Here is an 18,002-nt window from a genome sequence, read left to right as displayed (position 1 = left end):
TAACATTCAATAAATAAGACTGTCCTTTTGAAAATTGCAACTTTATCACATAGCCATAAATCTGAAGTCATCAGTTACACTCGCCGTGGTCTTAAAGGAAGCAGTGTCAAATAAAATCAACAGAAGACTGCCAGGTTTAGATTGACTAAATATGACATACATACATATATCTACTGTATACATACATATGTCTAAATAACATCCACTAATTTCCCAGCAAAACATTGTATTGTCACAAGAAGTCTACTACACTTACACATTAGTCATGTTATTCCGATTGAAATCTTTCCGATTGAAGGTTTCAGGTCAACTGCTAACATGTGAGGCGATCTTTTCCGATCTGATGTTTACATGTAGCACTTTTAATCGGAACGGCCGATTTACAGACATGTGACATGCACAGATCGATGATAACATCACCTGACTGATCAAAGATGGAGGTCTCTCATCTAATGAGTTTTACTATTAAAGCAACGGCTTGATTCAGAAAGTCTGTGGGGTCACATCCACTTTTTCTATTGTGTCAGCTTTGTAGTAGCCAGTCTTCATGGTTTTCCAGCGGTGCCGAATTTCTTCCATGCTTCGGTCTGTCCCAGCTTCAGGGAATTTTTGATGGACCTTATTAAGCAGTTCAATATTTCTATTTTTCTGCAGTCTAAGTGTGCGATAATGTCTAGTCCTTTCAGAGCTGTTATTATTAAAAACAAGCTCTCCGCAACGCCACAGACCAGTTGAGGAAACGTCACTCAAATTTCACTGCGCATTTAGGTCAAGACAGAGCATGCTCAGACAGAACGGAGCCTGACTTCATTCCAATTCACCATTTACATGACTTTCGATTGGTTTGGGATCGTTTATTCCAATTGAGGTGTTTATATGCAGTATTTTCACTGGGTTTGGGCTTCTAAACCGATCGTATCAGACTATTTGACTCCATGTAAACCCAGCAATTGAAAACACTTAATTTAATCCATCTTCATCTCCATTCAGTCTCCCAGCTTCAAAACTTTGAACTGGGTATTATAGCTCCCCTCAGTGGCTGGAGGTGTCCTCCTGAACATCTGTTTATGAGGCGGGTCTCCAATTATGTAAATGACCAATGAAATACTTTACTCCTCAGTGGTGCTCTGTGTTTAAATTACTACTGGTGCCATTAATTAAATTGTCAAGGTATCGACTTTTGAACATTTTCTGAAATCCTGTTTGGTTTTCTTTGTGTTTCCTGTTCCAGTTTTGAAAGTTTCTTCCTCTGTGTTTTGTGTTTGTGTTACTGTGTTTACACCTAACATTAGTTTTGTCTGTGCCTCTTTAGACACTCAAACTAAAAAGGATTTTCCAGTCAACTGTTCTTGTCTATAATTAAATGGGCATGGTGAAGACAGACTACTCTGGAGGATGCCAACATTAATTCTTCACATTTTGTCCAAGCATCTTTTTCTTTTCATTTCTAGCAGCCATTTGTATGCCACATACAATAAAAGAACATACTGTCCTCCAATTGTTATGTAAGAAATAATATTTCAGTTTTATCCATGCAAAATGCTTCCATTCCTTCCTTCCATTCTTTGAAATGAGTCGTATTTTATTGCTATTTTCTACCACTGTGGGAGAAATAAAGGACTATTTTAATTACTTATTGTAATATGAGTTTCTAATTAGAATAAGAAGTTTATTAACAAACATATAAAAGGAAGAGACAAACGAGTGCCAGAAACCAACACAACCAGTACTGCTTTTCAAACTATGGCATGTATTGATTTGTCCGTCAGTCACTTTGAGGTACAAGCCATTTTTGATAATGATCCGGTACAAGTGTGAAAAGGAACAATGTGTCTTGATACATCTACAGTACATGCATTTATGTGCACTCTCAGGGGCTAATCTGAGATCTTTGCTAGCTGCACTACTATGAAGCATGTTCCAGTTAATATCAATGCAATGATCAGCACTTAAGAAAATACTGATTTGTACGAGTCCTGAAAATGTCCTATGGAATCAGCCCTGGAGTCTCTATCTAGATCTATGGAAACCTGTAACGCAGCAGTATAGTCCAGCAGAGAGATTATGATAAATCCAGGAGACAACTGGAGGCAGTGGTTCAAGGGTACGCCATTACTCTCCATAGGTTCAGGCTGTCACTTTGATGATGAACATATCTACTACGGGCATCTCTACAGCTCTGCTGTGTCAGTCCCATCAAGCACACAGAACTCATTATCAGGCCTGCTTAGTTCACCAACACTGAAAGATTTATAGGAGGGAACAACGGGGGAAAACATGTAGCGTGATATGCAACAAGCAGTTTCTGTCACACCGTGGTGAGGGCGTCTTGTCTTGGGGTTGTTCTGTCCTGTCATTTCCTGTTTTATTTTGAAAAGTAACGCTCCTCTCGTTTCAGGCCACTTGCCCTTCCTCATGTGTCACAAGTCTGATTGTCTTCCCTGATTCCTGATTGTGTCCACCTGTCCCCTATTTCCCTCCATGTGTTTAAGTAGTCTGCGTTCCCCTTGTCTTGTGCCAGAGTGTTGTCGTCGTCAACTTGTTCTCGTGCCTTGCTTCATGTTTTCAACCAAAGAATTTCCAAGTAAGCCTGTGAATCCTCTCGGAGAAATAGTTTTTGTTTGTCTAGTCCTTTCTTAGTTTTTTCCTCAGTTCTGAGGTTTCCTCCATTCGGAGTGTTTTGTGTTTAATTAGTGATTTGTTTCTTCGATTTGTATTTCCTCCTTTTGGAGAGTTTTTATTTTCACTGATTAGAATTATGTCCAGGAATTTTTGTGGCCATTTGTTTGTCCCTCTGTGAGGAATCTCTGAACATTCCAATTAAAGCCTTTTTGTCATCTCTGCATACTGAGTCCTGAGTTCTGCTTCGAGTCCCGGCCTGACAGTTTCACTGCTTTTGGACATGTGGATATCATTAGCTTTCTAGTGCGATAAATGGACACTGTTCCATTTGTTACTATTGCACAGAATATAAAAGTCTCATGGAGTTCCTTCAGCATAACAAAGCATTACAAAGTCACAGCTGCTCTACTCTTTTGAACTGTGGAGAAAAGTAGGCTTGGGGGGCTCAGGTGCTTTTTGTGGGTAACATTGAGCTTTACTTTGACCCTTCTGTTATTTTGAGCCACTTAGTTAAAAAATAAAATAGTATTTTTTCAGTATTCTGCTTGGCTGATTTACAACTCCCACCTCCTTGGTTACATTACATAGATACTGTTTGGGTCAGCTTGACCTGGCAGTCAAAGTGGAGGCTAAAAGGGTCAGAAGAGCAAAATACTGTCTCTTTGCAGGTGTGAGACATATCACCTAAGTCACACACACTCTTCTCTTGGCCTCATCTTTTAAATCCGAGATGGGAACCTCTGCTGTTACTCTGTACAGAGCTTTAGATAGTGGGCAGCAGAAGTAAAAGGTGACAGCCCTGGAGGTGGTGGGACTGATTTTTGATCGTGACAGTGAAATAGAAGAGGATGTGTCTGAAGATGACACATCTTGAGGTTAGTTCTGACTCTGATGATTCTGATTATGAACCAAATGAGGGCACTACCATTATTATTCGTCCAAGCACGGCGTTCACATAAATAATGATAATAATAACACATAATAAAGACAGTGCCAGGGCCCACTAGAATAGCAGCGACCCATGTGACAGCTAAGTCAGCTAAATCAGCAAATCTTCATGACTCTGGGTGAAATGTTTTCAAAAAGGTAAAAGGTTTCAAATCAATGTCAAGCAAAACTATTGTCTTTTATATGGAGGTCTTTCGAATTTACATGAAAAAAAAAACCTGTGCATGTTTTTATGAAAATTCAAGATGTGTGTGTACATATGTGTGTACATAACAAAACTTTGAATGTTAGCTCCTGGGAATTATCCTTACTGAGCCATGATCTCTGCAAGGTAAAGAACACAATTGCGCTAAATATTGAATGAAATGCTTAGTAATGGAGTTAATAAAAATAAAAGAGTAATGTTTATTGGGAATGTTCGGATTTAGGAAATTAAACAAGCCAAAGTTAAAATTAATCGAGGAGCATCGTTGCTATTCTTGAGAAACAAACATAACGGGGGTTAACTACAAAATGTTCTGTTTTTATTAAGTTTATTGTATTGTGCACTGCTTTTTGGTACTGTTCTATCAGCATGGAACTGCCGTCATCTAGATGTGAAGATAGATCAGGCAGATGGAAGCGAGGGAACTTTGAATTGTGGATCACATTCATCACATTACCTGCATTGATTTAAGGACTATTAAAGATCATTATCACATTGCATATTTTGTTGTAACATCATGACTTCTTCTGAGGGTGTCCTGTGGAGTCTGGTAACAGAATGTTGTTAGTGGGGGCCTTTGGGTCCTATGGGTTGAGGGGAGGGGCTGTGATCAGCTTGGGATCTAGTGAATTTGGAGGCCAGGTCAACACCTGCTGTTCTTCACGTTTCTTTTTTTAGTTGTCCCTAAAGTGCTACATGTCTAAGTAACATCCACATGAATGAATACCAGGTCCAAAAGTTTCCCAGCAGAACACTAAATTGTCACAAGATGGTCAATGTCACTCAGTTCACCTATCACTGGTCATAATGTTAGCCTGATCGTTGTATATTATTAGTATCATCAATAACCGTACATATGGCGCCTGTTTAAACACTTCTTTTGTCATGTGATGATGTTCTCCAAACTCAGTTTATTAAGTTGTTATTGGTTATGGATTAACAACATTTATGTATTTGGACGGTGTCATAAATAAAATTCTTGAAACAGAGCATGACATTAACATGATTCCCTCCTGAAATATTTTGATTAAAACAAAGGCGTATTTACTTTTGTGATACAAACTTTAACAATAAAAGCACAGTTTAGACAAAATTCACTCCTGAATGATTACCACTGTCGATGTGCATTGGAATGTTTAGAATGTTTCATGGAAGATGTCGAGGGGGGCAGACAGCTGAGATTACCTTAGAATAAAAAGATGATTAACTGAGTCCTACGTGTGTGTCATCACAACAAATGCACTGTGGGACTGTGGAGGGGAAAAAAATCCCCATTATCCTCAGACCCAGTGAAGCAGGAAGAACTTCAATTATCAAGGTTCCACTGGCTGTGTCAACAGGAATGTTGTTAACCCGATTATTTGTGTAACCCAGTTTTAGGTTGTTAGTTGCATGATTAAGATAAGAGATAAGACTCTATTGTCCGCCAGGGAAATATGTCTTGGGTACACATTTTTGCCAGTAGAGGACCAAACATGTCAACAGCAATCACCCATCACATAAACACCACGATAAACACTGGAATAAATTACCCAGGACAAATATAAGAAATCATTATGTCATCAGTTCAGAAATACAAGAATTTGTTGTTTGGATTAAATCCTGATGTTATCACCTAACTGCAGACATATTAAATATTACAGAATGGACAAACAAATATCACTGTAGTTGGTGTGGTGTGTTTGTTTACAGCTTTAATGGGCTGACTGATGGAAGATATTTTTTTGTATCTGTTTAGTTGGCACTGCTGAGAGAAGCTGGTGCTCTCCTGTCTTAGATCGTGATGTGTTTTTCTCACAGCATTTATGGCATTCACACCTATGTATACTGTATATGCAGCCTGGACATGCATGTGTTGCATCCGTGTTGAATAGTGATGCACACCATGGCCACAAATGTAAGCTAATTAATGCACTCATCCTTGAGGATGTCCAAGACCCTGGACAGGTCGACAGTCTATCTCAGGACTAACACAGAGAAACAAAACAACCATTAATGCTCACACCTACGGCTCATTTAGAATCACCAATCAACCTAATGACCGTGTCTTTGGAGGGTGGCAACCCACACAGACGCAGGGAGAACATGCAAACTCCACACAGAGAGGCCCCAGCTGCTGTGAGGCATCAGTGCGAACCACCACAGCACCGTGCCGCCCTACCCGGTTACCACCTTATAATAAATGCATGATGAAGATTTTCCCACTGGAACTTTAAACATTTAGAACAGAACAGTACAAGAAGAATCCCAGCAGTTTCCCCGTACTCGCAACATCTGTGGTACTTTGGATATTTTGAAGTGCCATTCTCCCTTGCAGATGGCAGATAACAAATCCCGTTTCTATTCTGCATTGTTAATGAGTTTTTTAGGATTGTGTGCATAGCCTGTTTCTATCTTTAGACTCACATTAATCTCACGGTACGGTCTTAAGGCAGAAACAGCTCCTGATGGCTTGATGTAGGCTTTGTTATTACTTTATATTTCAGACTACAATTGCAGCATTGAGCGCTGTCACAAATAAAATTGCATACGTAAATACCCTAAAAGTGATCCTAAATGTTTTTATTTGCCCCATCACACAATTGTTGATTAACAACACATATTTTTTTTTATTTATCATCTTATGGCTTATGGGGTCATCTCATAGCTTGAAATACATCCTACTTTTGCCTATTGAACTAATCACCTTTGCTGCAGTCTGGATCACTGTAACATGCTGTTACGTTTCTGAGGAGGTGCAGCTTTAAGGTGTCACAGCTTAAGTTGACCAGTATCGATGAGACGATACATCCGGAGAACAAACTGGACTGGTCGGCTAACATAGACTCAGTTTACTCAAAAGGTCAAAGTCATCTGTATTTCCTCAGGAGATTAAGGTTCTTTAACATATGCCGGATGTTGCTGGACCTGATCTACCAGACTGTCGCTGCCAGTGCTCTCTTCTATGCTGTGGTGAGCTGAGGAGTCAGCACTAAAGAGAAGGACACCTCATCTGGACAAACAGGTACAGAAGGCAGGCTCTGTGGTAGGGTCACAGCTGGAGTCCCTGACATCAGTGCCAGAGAAGAGGATCTTGAACAAACTCCGGTCCATCATGATCAATGTCCACCACCCTCTACACGACAGAAAAGCTGGTTCAGTGACAGGAAGCTGTCTCTGTCATTCTTCAATCCTTGTGAGGAAACAACTGCATATACTACTGTATATTTGTATTGCTATATTATTAAGTGTAAGAAATATTTTCATATTGGTTTCTATGTGATGAAGCTACTGGACACGCAATGTCCCTCGAGATAAATAAAGTAAATACTGTGTTTCAGTCTTCCTAAATGACACTTCAGCATGGGGTCCATGTACCAGGGGAGTGAACCCCTAACCCTAAGTAATCTGAATAATTAACTGCTGTAACATTTTACTGTAGTAGCTTACCAGAGTTGCTAGTTTTAACTCATTTAGCAAGAAAAGTGAGGGATGGTTTATATTTAATATAATTTGTTTCCCTGTAGGGAAAGTCATTCTTTGGAACTCCCAATAACATGAATGCCATTCATGACAATAGACACAAACCCACAAACTCACAACTACTGCTTTGGTTGGAAAACCATTTCACCTTCAACAGTACATTGTTACATGAATCCTAAAGGAATGCATATAACAAAATCCTGATGTTAAGATCCTGCAAATAAATTGCAATTAAAGATTTTAATCAAGCCTTAGTGATGTTAAAGACAATAAAATAGATATCACGAGGACACTGCCTCAAATGAAACTAGCCTCATCAACAGTGACTGGTCTTTGAGTTATATGCCAGAGTTTCATGCATTAAATGAACTGCTGGCCACAGGATCCACTCAGCAGCACCATCACCATGGCAACCTTTAACCGAGACGGTCACATCCTGCAACATACTATGGGTAGCTTCAAAGTAGCACATCCTAGATTTAATTTAAAAATGAAAAGCTTTGCTATAGTTATTTAATAACTGAAGCATTTAACTAAAGCTTTGTGTGTATATCTTACTAAGCCAAATCCTTTTACCTGTGGTTTCTCTTCTCAAATGTATTTTGGAGGATGATTGGATTAGGAGGACCATGTCCTTTGGTCACCACACTCGTTATTGTCAGTGGTGAAAAGATCACTTTTGAAGACACCTTTGTTTTTGTTGTTTCATTCATATCTGCAGACAGCAACGGTAATACTGGTGCACTAACTGAGGAATGATTTTGTCACAGTGGAATACTGTTGCTACCCAGAGGCAGGTAGAAAGCATGACTTTGGATGGTGGGAGGAAACCAGAGTACCCAGAGAGAACCCACACAGACACGGAGAACATGCAAACATGCATGTGACATTTACATTAACTGTGTTTATGGTATGTGTTTAAACATATAAAGACAATATCTTTCTATCTATCTATGTGTTGTCTAATTATATTTTGGACTGTATTCTTTATTTATTTTAACCAGCTTTTAGCCTCCTTGAGTGACTGAAAATGGACATCTGTTGAGTAATTAAATATCAGTCATCAGTGGACCTCTTTATCCATTCCAGCTGTGGCTCAGTAGATAGAACGTTAGCGGTGGGTTAGAACATGCCACATGCTAAGGTGTACTTAAGCATGTGTGAATGCGTGTGTGCTTGGTGAGTGAATGGGCAGATGTGTCACTGTGACTCTAAACCATTTGGAGTGCCAATAGGTAGAAATTTCTAATTATTCAAGCTCCTCAGGCTACATGAGCTCCTGCTATACATATGCAGTATATACTGTCTGGCATACAAAGTAGGGACCTTGCTTTGTCTTTTAAGATATAAGGTTTCAAAAATAATAGTGCAAAATCTTCCAGTATCATAGCTAAACATTCTATGCAGGCCTTGAATGCAAAACTTGATTTGTGTAGCAACAGCAGCAAAACTACTTGTTAGCTGAGTTTGACAGACAGTAGGTAAATGGCTGGTATGTGGCCACCGACAATGGTGGGAAGTAGGGGTGGTGATGACCCTGCCAATGTGCAGACTCTGAAAGAAAATCTGTTACTGCTAAATTAAGAGTCTTCTGTCTCGTGGGCTCTTGGCCTTAGCTGCTGGAAGCCAGGCGTGGCGGCCAACTCCATCCAAGACACTTGGGTACAGAGATGCAGTTATTTTTATTCGTCGCCAGCTTGTCTCATAAGCCAGTCGAACCTCACCCATGAGACTTGGCTTGCTTGAGGGGCTAGTTCAAGAGTCTGGAGCTAGGGGTCTGAGTGTGCAGCTGTGTGTCACAGCAGGAAGGCTAAAAGTTTGTTTGAAAATAAGAAGAGAGACACAGCCAGTGCTGGAAGCTGTTTTACAGTAAAAAATAGATTTAGTGGCTGGAGTGCAGATCAAATAAAGGGATGTTCCTTGTTTTGATGAATTTTGCACTTTACTGTTTTTGACCTTTGAAATGTGCAAATGTAGCTCGATGTTATACCATTATCTCAGTCGATCATGATTTTTATGATTTTATTTACCACAGGTGAGTGCTCAATGATTTATGTTCTACAACGATACACCTTTACATTGCCCCTGGATAGGCATGAAAATGCAAACCAGAGGGTGTTTCTTCTGCCCGAGGAATTGAGCGTTCCCTTTCCCTGGCCAGAAACCATCTTTCAAACCACTGCTCGTCTAAGACCATTTAGAGGTGATGGATTCATTGGAGCCCCATGTTCCGTATATAGCTAAGGCTGTTAATATCCACATCAACAATCCCTATGAGAAAGAGCTTTGTGTCATTGTGTACTTGTTGAAAGTATAAAAAGAAGACAGAAAATGACTAATGTGTTATGGTGGCAGCTGTTGGGTGGGTTGGCATTGATCACATGTTATTGGGATCACCAACCGTGCCAACTGTTTTTGTGCCAAGAAAAATAAAATGTTAATCATTCAGTGCACTCCAAAAGACTTGAACATCCTCAAGGATGAGTACATTAATGAGCTTACATTTGTGGCCATGGTTAGAACATATGCGCCAAATTAAATCCATTAAACTTTCTGTTCCCTGGTGATTTCATTCATTCACTCTAATTTTGGCAATCTATCATAATATCTGGCACATGTGCAGACAATTCACCTACTGGCTATGGTATGCTTCACTGAAAGCTTCAGGATGAACAGATGTTTGCTTATATTTGAGAAGTTGCCTGTAAACGAATTGAAAACAAGCTTGACATAAAACACAACAACAAAATGTTTTGTCGAGTAGTTCCTTTTGGTATTGGTTCAAAGTCCTGCACAGCGTCCAGCAGTGTAACACATCAGTAGGCAGCCTACTAAACAAGCTTGTTGTTGAATCTGTTAATGATCAGTCAGAAGTGGGATGCAGTTACCCTTGTTGTTTTAACAGTGAGGAACAGCAGTGCCTATAATTACCTGGACATGAATACTGGACAGCAGGGGCATGATACCCCCCTGGCTGAATCAAGAGGACAGAATCGAAAAGCTATTTTCATGCTCTGGGTGAATTTTAGGCCTAGCATTTGAAACAGACCATGACAGTTTTATGAGACCAGTTCTCTGAGGCATTTACAGTGAATATCATTTGGGCCAGGCTTGACTCAGGGCAACCAAAGCCTGTGGAAACCTACGAAAACCTATTTGGACTGAAAGTACTGTGACTACTATTTTTCTGGCTGAAAGGAAAATTCCAAAAATGGAAAATTCCAGAAACAGAACCTGGTGATGTAAGCACCTTGCACAACAACATTATCATCACCAACAGAGCCCAGTGTTATTCATCATGTCTGTGTATTATTCAGACAAAACACAAAACCTTAGCTGTGACACTTCACTTCAGAGTTACTTGACAAGTATATCTAAAGAGTAAATTCAGCTAGCAGAGTTCAAGACACAAAGAACTGCATTGTGGGTAGAAACGACAGAAGGAACAAATGTTTAACAGAGTAAAAAGTATTTGTCTGTGTTTCAAGGTTTTGCAGTTGCATGATGAGTGACTTGCATGACTTCTGTGTAACATTATCCATTTGAAAAGGGGAAAATTGAACATTGAATTGTCATAAGATGGTCAATGTAATTTACTTCACCTGTCAGTGATCATAATGTCATGATTTGTATACTAATACATGATCTCGGGCACAGTTTCTATGTGGGCTGTGAACTGTCCATGTTGTATTCTGTCTAATGAAACATGCCGATTTTTCTCCCCAGTTCCTAAACTTGTGCCCTTGTGGAAGATCGGTCTTGATGCATTTATCTGTGAGACAGTGAAATATCTCCAGGTTTGTGCTGTTTCACTCTTCGTTCATAAACCTCAAACCTCCAGTATCAGCAGCCCCAAGCAAAAGCTCAGTGACTGTGTGCAAATGGAATATTAAAAGGATCTCACCTGCTTGACGTCATATCCAAAAAGAATAAAGTTCAGATCAGGGGAGACTGCAAACTTCGAGGCCTTAAAAGTTATCTGTGGGAAGATGAAGAAAGAACGAGATTGGCTTTCCACAACTTTCAGGTTAACTACGCCTAAATTAACTAACTACACCTTAAAGATACACTTGTCAAATCCACTTTGTCTTGATGCAACCCCAAAAGCATTCTTAAAACCAGATATCAGTGAGAAACTCGAGTTAACCTTCAAATGTTTTCCTTCCATTAGGCATGTTTCCCCTGCCAAAATGTCTCATGTCATTTAATCATCAAAAACAAAGATTATTTAGACCCCGTTCTTACTCACAAATGTTGTGTTTTTCAGCAAGAGTTCTGTCTCATTTCTGTATACGTTGACTTTGAAAACATCTCCGTCCCAGCTCCGAAAGATGATTTCTTCCTCTAGAAGAAAAACAGATACACTCAAGTATAGCATTACTAAAAGTATACCGTATAATTTTGAAGAAGCCTGGATAATTGGACTGTGTACATCAAGAAACATAAGGCTGAGATAGTTTCTCTACTTTTTCTTTCTTTCTTTCTTTCTTTTTTAAACAATAGCCAGGGTGAGTCAAATGTTTTGAGTTGTATCTTGTTGAAATTTTAAAAAACTGCTCTTTATGTATTTTTTTCTTAGCCACTTTCTAAATAACCAGAATCTTATTCAGTTTCCTGCAACCATGTCAACCTATTTATGTGATTTTCAAGTTTGCATTATTTACATAATTTACCTTATATATGTCACAGATACTACTACCATGTAAGCGCCTAGACTGTCAAGTCAGACGAACTATCTGCTCCAATTTAATATTTACTTGTGGTTTGTTGGGGGAGTAGTGCCAGCAAAAGGGGTATAAGCAGGATCAACGAATTCATCCAGAAGGCTGGTCATGTTATTGGTACTGAGTTATTTCTCTCAGTGAGAGACAGGAGGACAAACTGCTCTCTATCATGGACAATCCATCTCATCCTGTGTATATAGTATATATTATTCCATCTCTATTTGTTGTACATTTATTCATTTGCTAATTCTGTTAATTTTTTGCTTGTAGATTTATTTCTATTTTGTTTTACTAGATTTAATTTCTTCTTTTTAATTCGTTTCACTTGTGGTTCTCAAGAGTGTTTTTTATTTGCAACTTACTTACCGTGACCAAGCAATTTCCCTTGTGGATGATTAAAGTCTGTCTAAGTCTAATTGCTTTTGTTTTGTGTAATATCAGTATATGTAATAATTACACACATATTTAAATGCCAGGACTCTAAAATACAGCTTTATGTGTTTTGCTGACTTTGACTCAAAGTGGTTAGATGCTAACATAGTAGTAGATTAGTAGGTAACTTAGTAGTAGGTAGCCCAGGAATCCAAATATTTTACTGTGCCCAATAGTGATGTGTCATACACAAGCCAAAGCTTCTGCAGGCAGTGGATATTATTATGATGAGCACCCTATTCAGCCAATCATACGTGAGGACAGACAAGGAAAAAAGAGAGTGGTGGGTACACGCTCCAAAGACATCGAGTGTAGTGGTACAGGCCTGGTACACACAGAACAACAACGGGAGGAGGGAGCTAGATTAAAATCCAAATGCGTTGGGGAAAAATGAAAAGATTGGCGAAAACTGGGCACCCATCTAAAATGATGTCATAATGTGAATACTTTGGTCTGCATTTGTTTGCTGTGTTGTTTGCTGCAGTTCAGTTGTACAATTTACATCTTTGACTAAAATGTTAAACAACAGTACCTGAACTTTTTCTGGAAAAAAAAAAAAAACATAAACATAAGACTTTTTCGAAAACAGTGAATAAAATTTTACTTTCCAACACATAAACCTTTCATAATCGCTACATTTTAATGTTGATCCGGACATTTCTCAGAAGGTGATGTTTGCTGTGTAATATGATGCATTAATGAGCCCAATAATGATGAGCGGTGAAGTAGTACTGATAAGCAAACAAGAGATCCAGGGAATATGTGAGGGATCTGTTTTACTGTAGCTCCATTCCTCGTATTCACAATGATAAAACAAGGTGTGTGTGCAGCTTAAATTAAATAAGCTTGCACATGTCTACCTTTGGGCTACACAGAGTTTTAGTCATGCATATGGATCGTGAGGTTTATGCTCCTGGGACCTGGATTGTGAAGTTGCCGGGCAACAAAAATATCTTCCCTGAAGTATCCAAATAATTTGTCAAATTAATCAGTAGCCGGAAATCTTGTTTCTGCTGAGTAGTTCAGCTTCTTATCTTGCTGTACACCTACATCCAGCAGTGGTTAGGGCAAAATGAGTCACAGTACGTTGAAGGTATGGATAGGTCAGAGACAAAACACAAAGGTTGGTGAACCTTATGATTCAGTAATTACTTTTAATAAAGCAACAATATTTTCTGTTTATGATGAAAGGCAGATCCCCATCAACCCCAACAAAATGTTGGGCCTTACCATATGGATTCAAAATAAATAAAACCATAGCATTAGCCAGCACTGAAAATTAGAAAAGAATCTGTCACTATCACAGGGGTGTTGAGCATCATCAGTTTTTGCAAAAGGAAACAATGCCTCGATCTGTCAAAAAGCACTCCTGCTTCTGATCATGCCAAAATAGCTGCCAGGAGTGTCTCTGATGAGACTGATGCTTGTTAAGAAAACAACTTGAACTTATTTTACTATGGTCTCCCTAAGAAAACTCTGAGACGCTACATAGGCTTTGAGGAATAGAAACAATAACAGAAGTTCCCGCAATACCTAACTACAATAGTTTAATCCCAGACCAAGCTTGCAGTCCACAGTGGCCTGAATACCATTAATGCATTTGACAGGTCTGAATCATTTCAAGGTCTCCATTGCATGTAAATGTCAATGAATAAGCTCTGAGGCATCAATCTCAGCCATAGAGGCCCATAGACTAGTAAACACTCCAAACACTTTAGAGTATAATGACAGGGAAATAAATTTGAAAGACAGATGGACTGCTTGTGTTCAACAGGAAAGAAAATCCTCACAAGGACTCTTGTCATTTAGAAATGTACCCACAGTAAACCACAGCTCTTTTTCTGCACGTTTAATATGCAATATGTGTATTGAATAAATGGTTATGTAAAACATTCTATGTCAAAAGTAATTAGAATCTGCTGTCCTCCTGAGTTGAGAAGAATTGTTATTCATGTAGTTTCATTCTGAGTCTTCTATTTTTTTGTTTTATTGCTTATCTGTATGATGTTAATGGTTTCTATAGTCGTGTCATGAAGATTGTATTAAGAGGTGGCATTTACCCTGGGTTTACATCACCATGTTAGTCCCGCTAGTCTGGTTTTATTCTGGCATTCATAGACATAGAATGTGTATGTAGAGGGCACTGAAGGCCTATTGGAGGCCTAGATGGAAAATGCACGACCTACCACTGCAATTATGAATGGTCTGGATATACGGTATGATAAAGGAATTCATCAAAGTTATTCAGGTTTGTGTAACAAGTTAGTCAGACTTACTCTGCCAGATAAACAAACCGGAGCTGAACATATGCAGAAAGCAGTTGTGATCTTAAGACTTGCTCTTACTTAAAATGCATTAGCAATGTAAAGTGATATATACATACTATACATACAGTGTTTCTACACCAGTTACAGAGATAAGAGAAGAAGTCATAGTATTTTCTCTTGTGCTCAAAGCAAAAATTCATTGCAATGTCTTTATTTTCAATTTTCTCAAGGACTTTTATCCTGTTACTTGTGAAACAGAAAGCCTTTGAGAAAAGGTAGACATGCAACACTGGGCTTTTAGATGTGGAAAACTGGTTGTGACTGAAAGAATCTAGCCACAGTGGTCCTGTCAGATAAAGGCTCAGGCAGCTTTAAAGTACCAATGCTAACAGCCGGACTTCAGCTATTCACCAGAGAGTCTCAAGAGAGGAGAGCCATTACGAAAATTGGTACTTAATGTGTTATTCATGGTGTATGCGGGAAGAAAGAGTCTCTTGGCAGAGAAACAAAGAAAAGGGAGATGGATGGTGGGAAAAACATCTCCCGTAGCATCACTTAAGGGTTTCATGTCCATTTATTGACCGTGAACCAATACGGAAATGAAATGACAACAAAGCTCTTTGCACATATCGTATTAAGAAGGTACATTATGTCATAAAGGCCGCCTTTATTAGTTAAATATAGAAAAGAGAAAGACTTAATCATTGTTTCAGTTTATTGTGTGACACTGAGTGACATTTAGCTACGAATGCCATAGTGGTCTTGGTATAGAATGAAACGAAGGAAGGGTAACAAATCATTTTAGAAACTGACTTTGTTTCCAAGGTAAAAGGTATAAAATCTGACCTGATTGTACTGCAATTACAGAAACATCTTTGAGCAACAAAACAGAGCCTGATGATTCCTCTTTAGTTAGGAAAACAAGTTTAGCCAATCACTGTGACACAAAGTCTCTAAAAGAAATGAACATAGTGCTAAGTTGCTAATTCCTGCAAGGTGAACAAAGGAATGACCTGGATCCTCTGATCTGCACTCTTCTTTTTAATAAAAGTTCAGTGAAGACAAACCCATCTCAAGTGCAACACTCCATGGTGATTACATGAATAAACTAGCTCTAAACTAGCAGTTAAATATGTGTTAACTGACTGTCTAAAGACAAACATACTGTGTTTTGATCCCCTTGAATAATTAACGACTAAGCTGAGAAAATATAAAATCAAACAATAATTTGGTTTGTTAAAGTTAGAAGTACACGTTGAGCTTAGTGTTGATTATAGTTTCATAGAAACTCAGTGTAAAATATTAAATTGTCCATGAAGCTTGAAATGTTTTTGCTGATCCTTAGCTCTTACTGAAATTATTGCACAAGTTTTCATCAAGATCTTCAAAGGACAGCAGCCTGGAGTACATTCACAAGATTTACTTGATATATCTTGTAAATGTTCTTAATTTTTCATCATAATTATTTATTTATTATGTGTGTTTATGGCAGTCTGCACTTAAATTCTCAGTCTTTCTTTTGGTGAGGGTTATTTTATGGACTGCTGTTTATTCTTTTAGTTTGCCTTACTTTTCCATTAAAATATACTATATGGTCCAGTATGTAAAAATGTTTTACAGTTAGGAAATGGACTCCAATAGACAATCCCAACTTGAAAATGAAAAATCAGTTATTTGAGACCTAAAGGGGACGTGAGTCGAAAAACAGTGGTCACGTCCAATCTATGCTATACATATACATACTTACCACTGATCCACTTTGCATCAGGATCGTGTACTTGGAATTTTCTTTGAAAGAGGTCATCCAGTGTCAACTGTGAACCAAGGGGTTTACCACCATTGTCTACAGAAAACACATACACACACATTTGATATTCAATTAAATGTAATTAAATGAAGATGTTTGAAAAGAAAAAAGAAAAAATCACAACAACAAGCCAAATCGTTGGTAACATCTTCTGCATAAATACATACAACCACCCAAAGGTATTACAATTAAGGTAATACAATGTAAAAAGGAGATACTTCTCCTGCAAACTGCATTATTCATAAATAGTTAGAAAACAAGGAGCTCTATTGAGTGACAAGTGTGGCAATAAATCCCATCCAGATGTTGTCTTACTCAGGTTCATCTCTCTTTGCTTTATTACACATACCTAATATATTCTCAGTAAACAATTAACAACTGTCTTGATTCAACCTGTGTATTGTGTCTGAGTTAATACAAATGCAAATCAAGACAGAACAGACTTGAGTGTTTGACGCTCATATGCAGATTATAAAAATACGGACAAGAGTGAAAATTGACACAAGACTCATTGTTCCAGTTTCAATATGATATTGTGTGCCAAAATTTTAAGGTTCTAGTCAAATATCTACACACATCGTAGATAGTGATAGAAAACTATTTCTAGATGTGTAAATGTACATGCAGGAAGGTTGTAGAGTCCCTGATCTGATCCGTTCGCATTGTCAAAATTATCTCCAGTATAAAAAGCATCCTCAGATTCCCCCTGTACCTCTGATATAATCAGGGTGATATTTTTGCAGCATGTGTACTGAATTCAGTGGTACATACTAGGGACTGAACAACTACAGATTTTTAAAAGTCGGCTACAATTTCATGAAAGTCACATGTTGATGACACCGTTCATAAAACCCCACTAGAAAGTAAAACTTGAAACAACTCTACCATAACGACCGTCTCTCGCATGGTGCATTAACTGACATCAAGGACAAAAAACACGCTCTACAGTCACAGCAACAACGTCAGCAAACAGAACACAACAAAACTGAACATAAAGACATGAGCTTATCAATCCTGTGCAGATATGTGTACTTACTTACTATCACTTGATCTGCGACTTGTTGGCTTAAAGTGTCTTTATACAGCAGTAAAATCAAACTAATCCACTAGTCGATACAGCCCCTAGTACATACTGAGGTAAGAAGAAGTTGTTTCTGTGTGGTGATCCACTAATTCAAGAAAATCAGTATGAAATGTATCTATTTTTAATCAATAATTACGTATAAGTAGTTATTTGAACAGATATCAAGGCTTATCTATGAAGGATGAATTCATTGTTGGTTTACTGTAAAATGTAATGTGATAGTCAAATAGAAATAATTGGGTATGATTTCCTAAAACCTAAGTGGGATGTCATTATTATTTTCATGAGATCATCTGATGTGATTCTCACCTTTGGACAGCAGAACGATAGACAGCCCAATAAGTGAGAGCACCACTAGGATAACCAGCAGAGAGATGGCAATTCCCTTCCAGTTTCTGTCAGGTCCAATAGACCCAATGTCCTGCAAAATAACAGAAAGAAATGATGGAAA

At 38.4% G+C, this 18,002-nt stretch overlaps 1 protein-coding gene across 1 annotated transcript in view; it reads right to left on the bottom strand.

Moving 5' to 3' along the window:
- The window catches only part of LOC125017363 (inactive dipeptidyl peptidase 10-like), a 100,973-nt gene that overhangs the window by 24,856 nt on the left and 58,115 nt on the right, over window positions 1–18,002 (bottom strand). The window contains exons 2-5 of the mRNA XM_047600395.1: window positions 17,861–17,972; window positions 16,408–16,503; window positions 11,487–11,581; window positions 11,142–11,216 (exon numbers count right to left, since the gene is read on the bottom strand). Coding sequence (XP_047456351.1) covers window positions 11,142–11,216; window positions 11,487–11,581; window positions 16,408–16,503; window positions 17,861–17,972 — 378 coding nt within the window. The remainder of the gene's footprint in view (window positions 1–11,141; window positions 11,217–11,486; window positions 11,582–16,407; window positions 16,504–17,860; window positions 17,973–18,002) is intronic.

This window comes from Mugil cephalus, chromosome 12 (genome assembly GCF_022458985.1).
Source record: "Mugil cephalus isolate CIBA_MC_2020 chromosome 12, CIBA_Mcephalus_1.1, whole genome shotgun sequence".
Classification (NCBI taxonomy): Eukaryota; Metazoa; Chordata; class Actinopteri; order Mugiliformes; family Mugilidae; genus Mugil; species Mugil cephalus.
The sequence above is the reverse complement of the archived record's forward strand: the minus strand, read 5'-3'. Positions and strand labels throughout refer to the sequence as shown.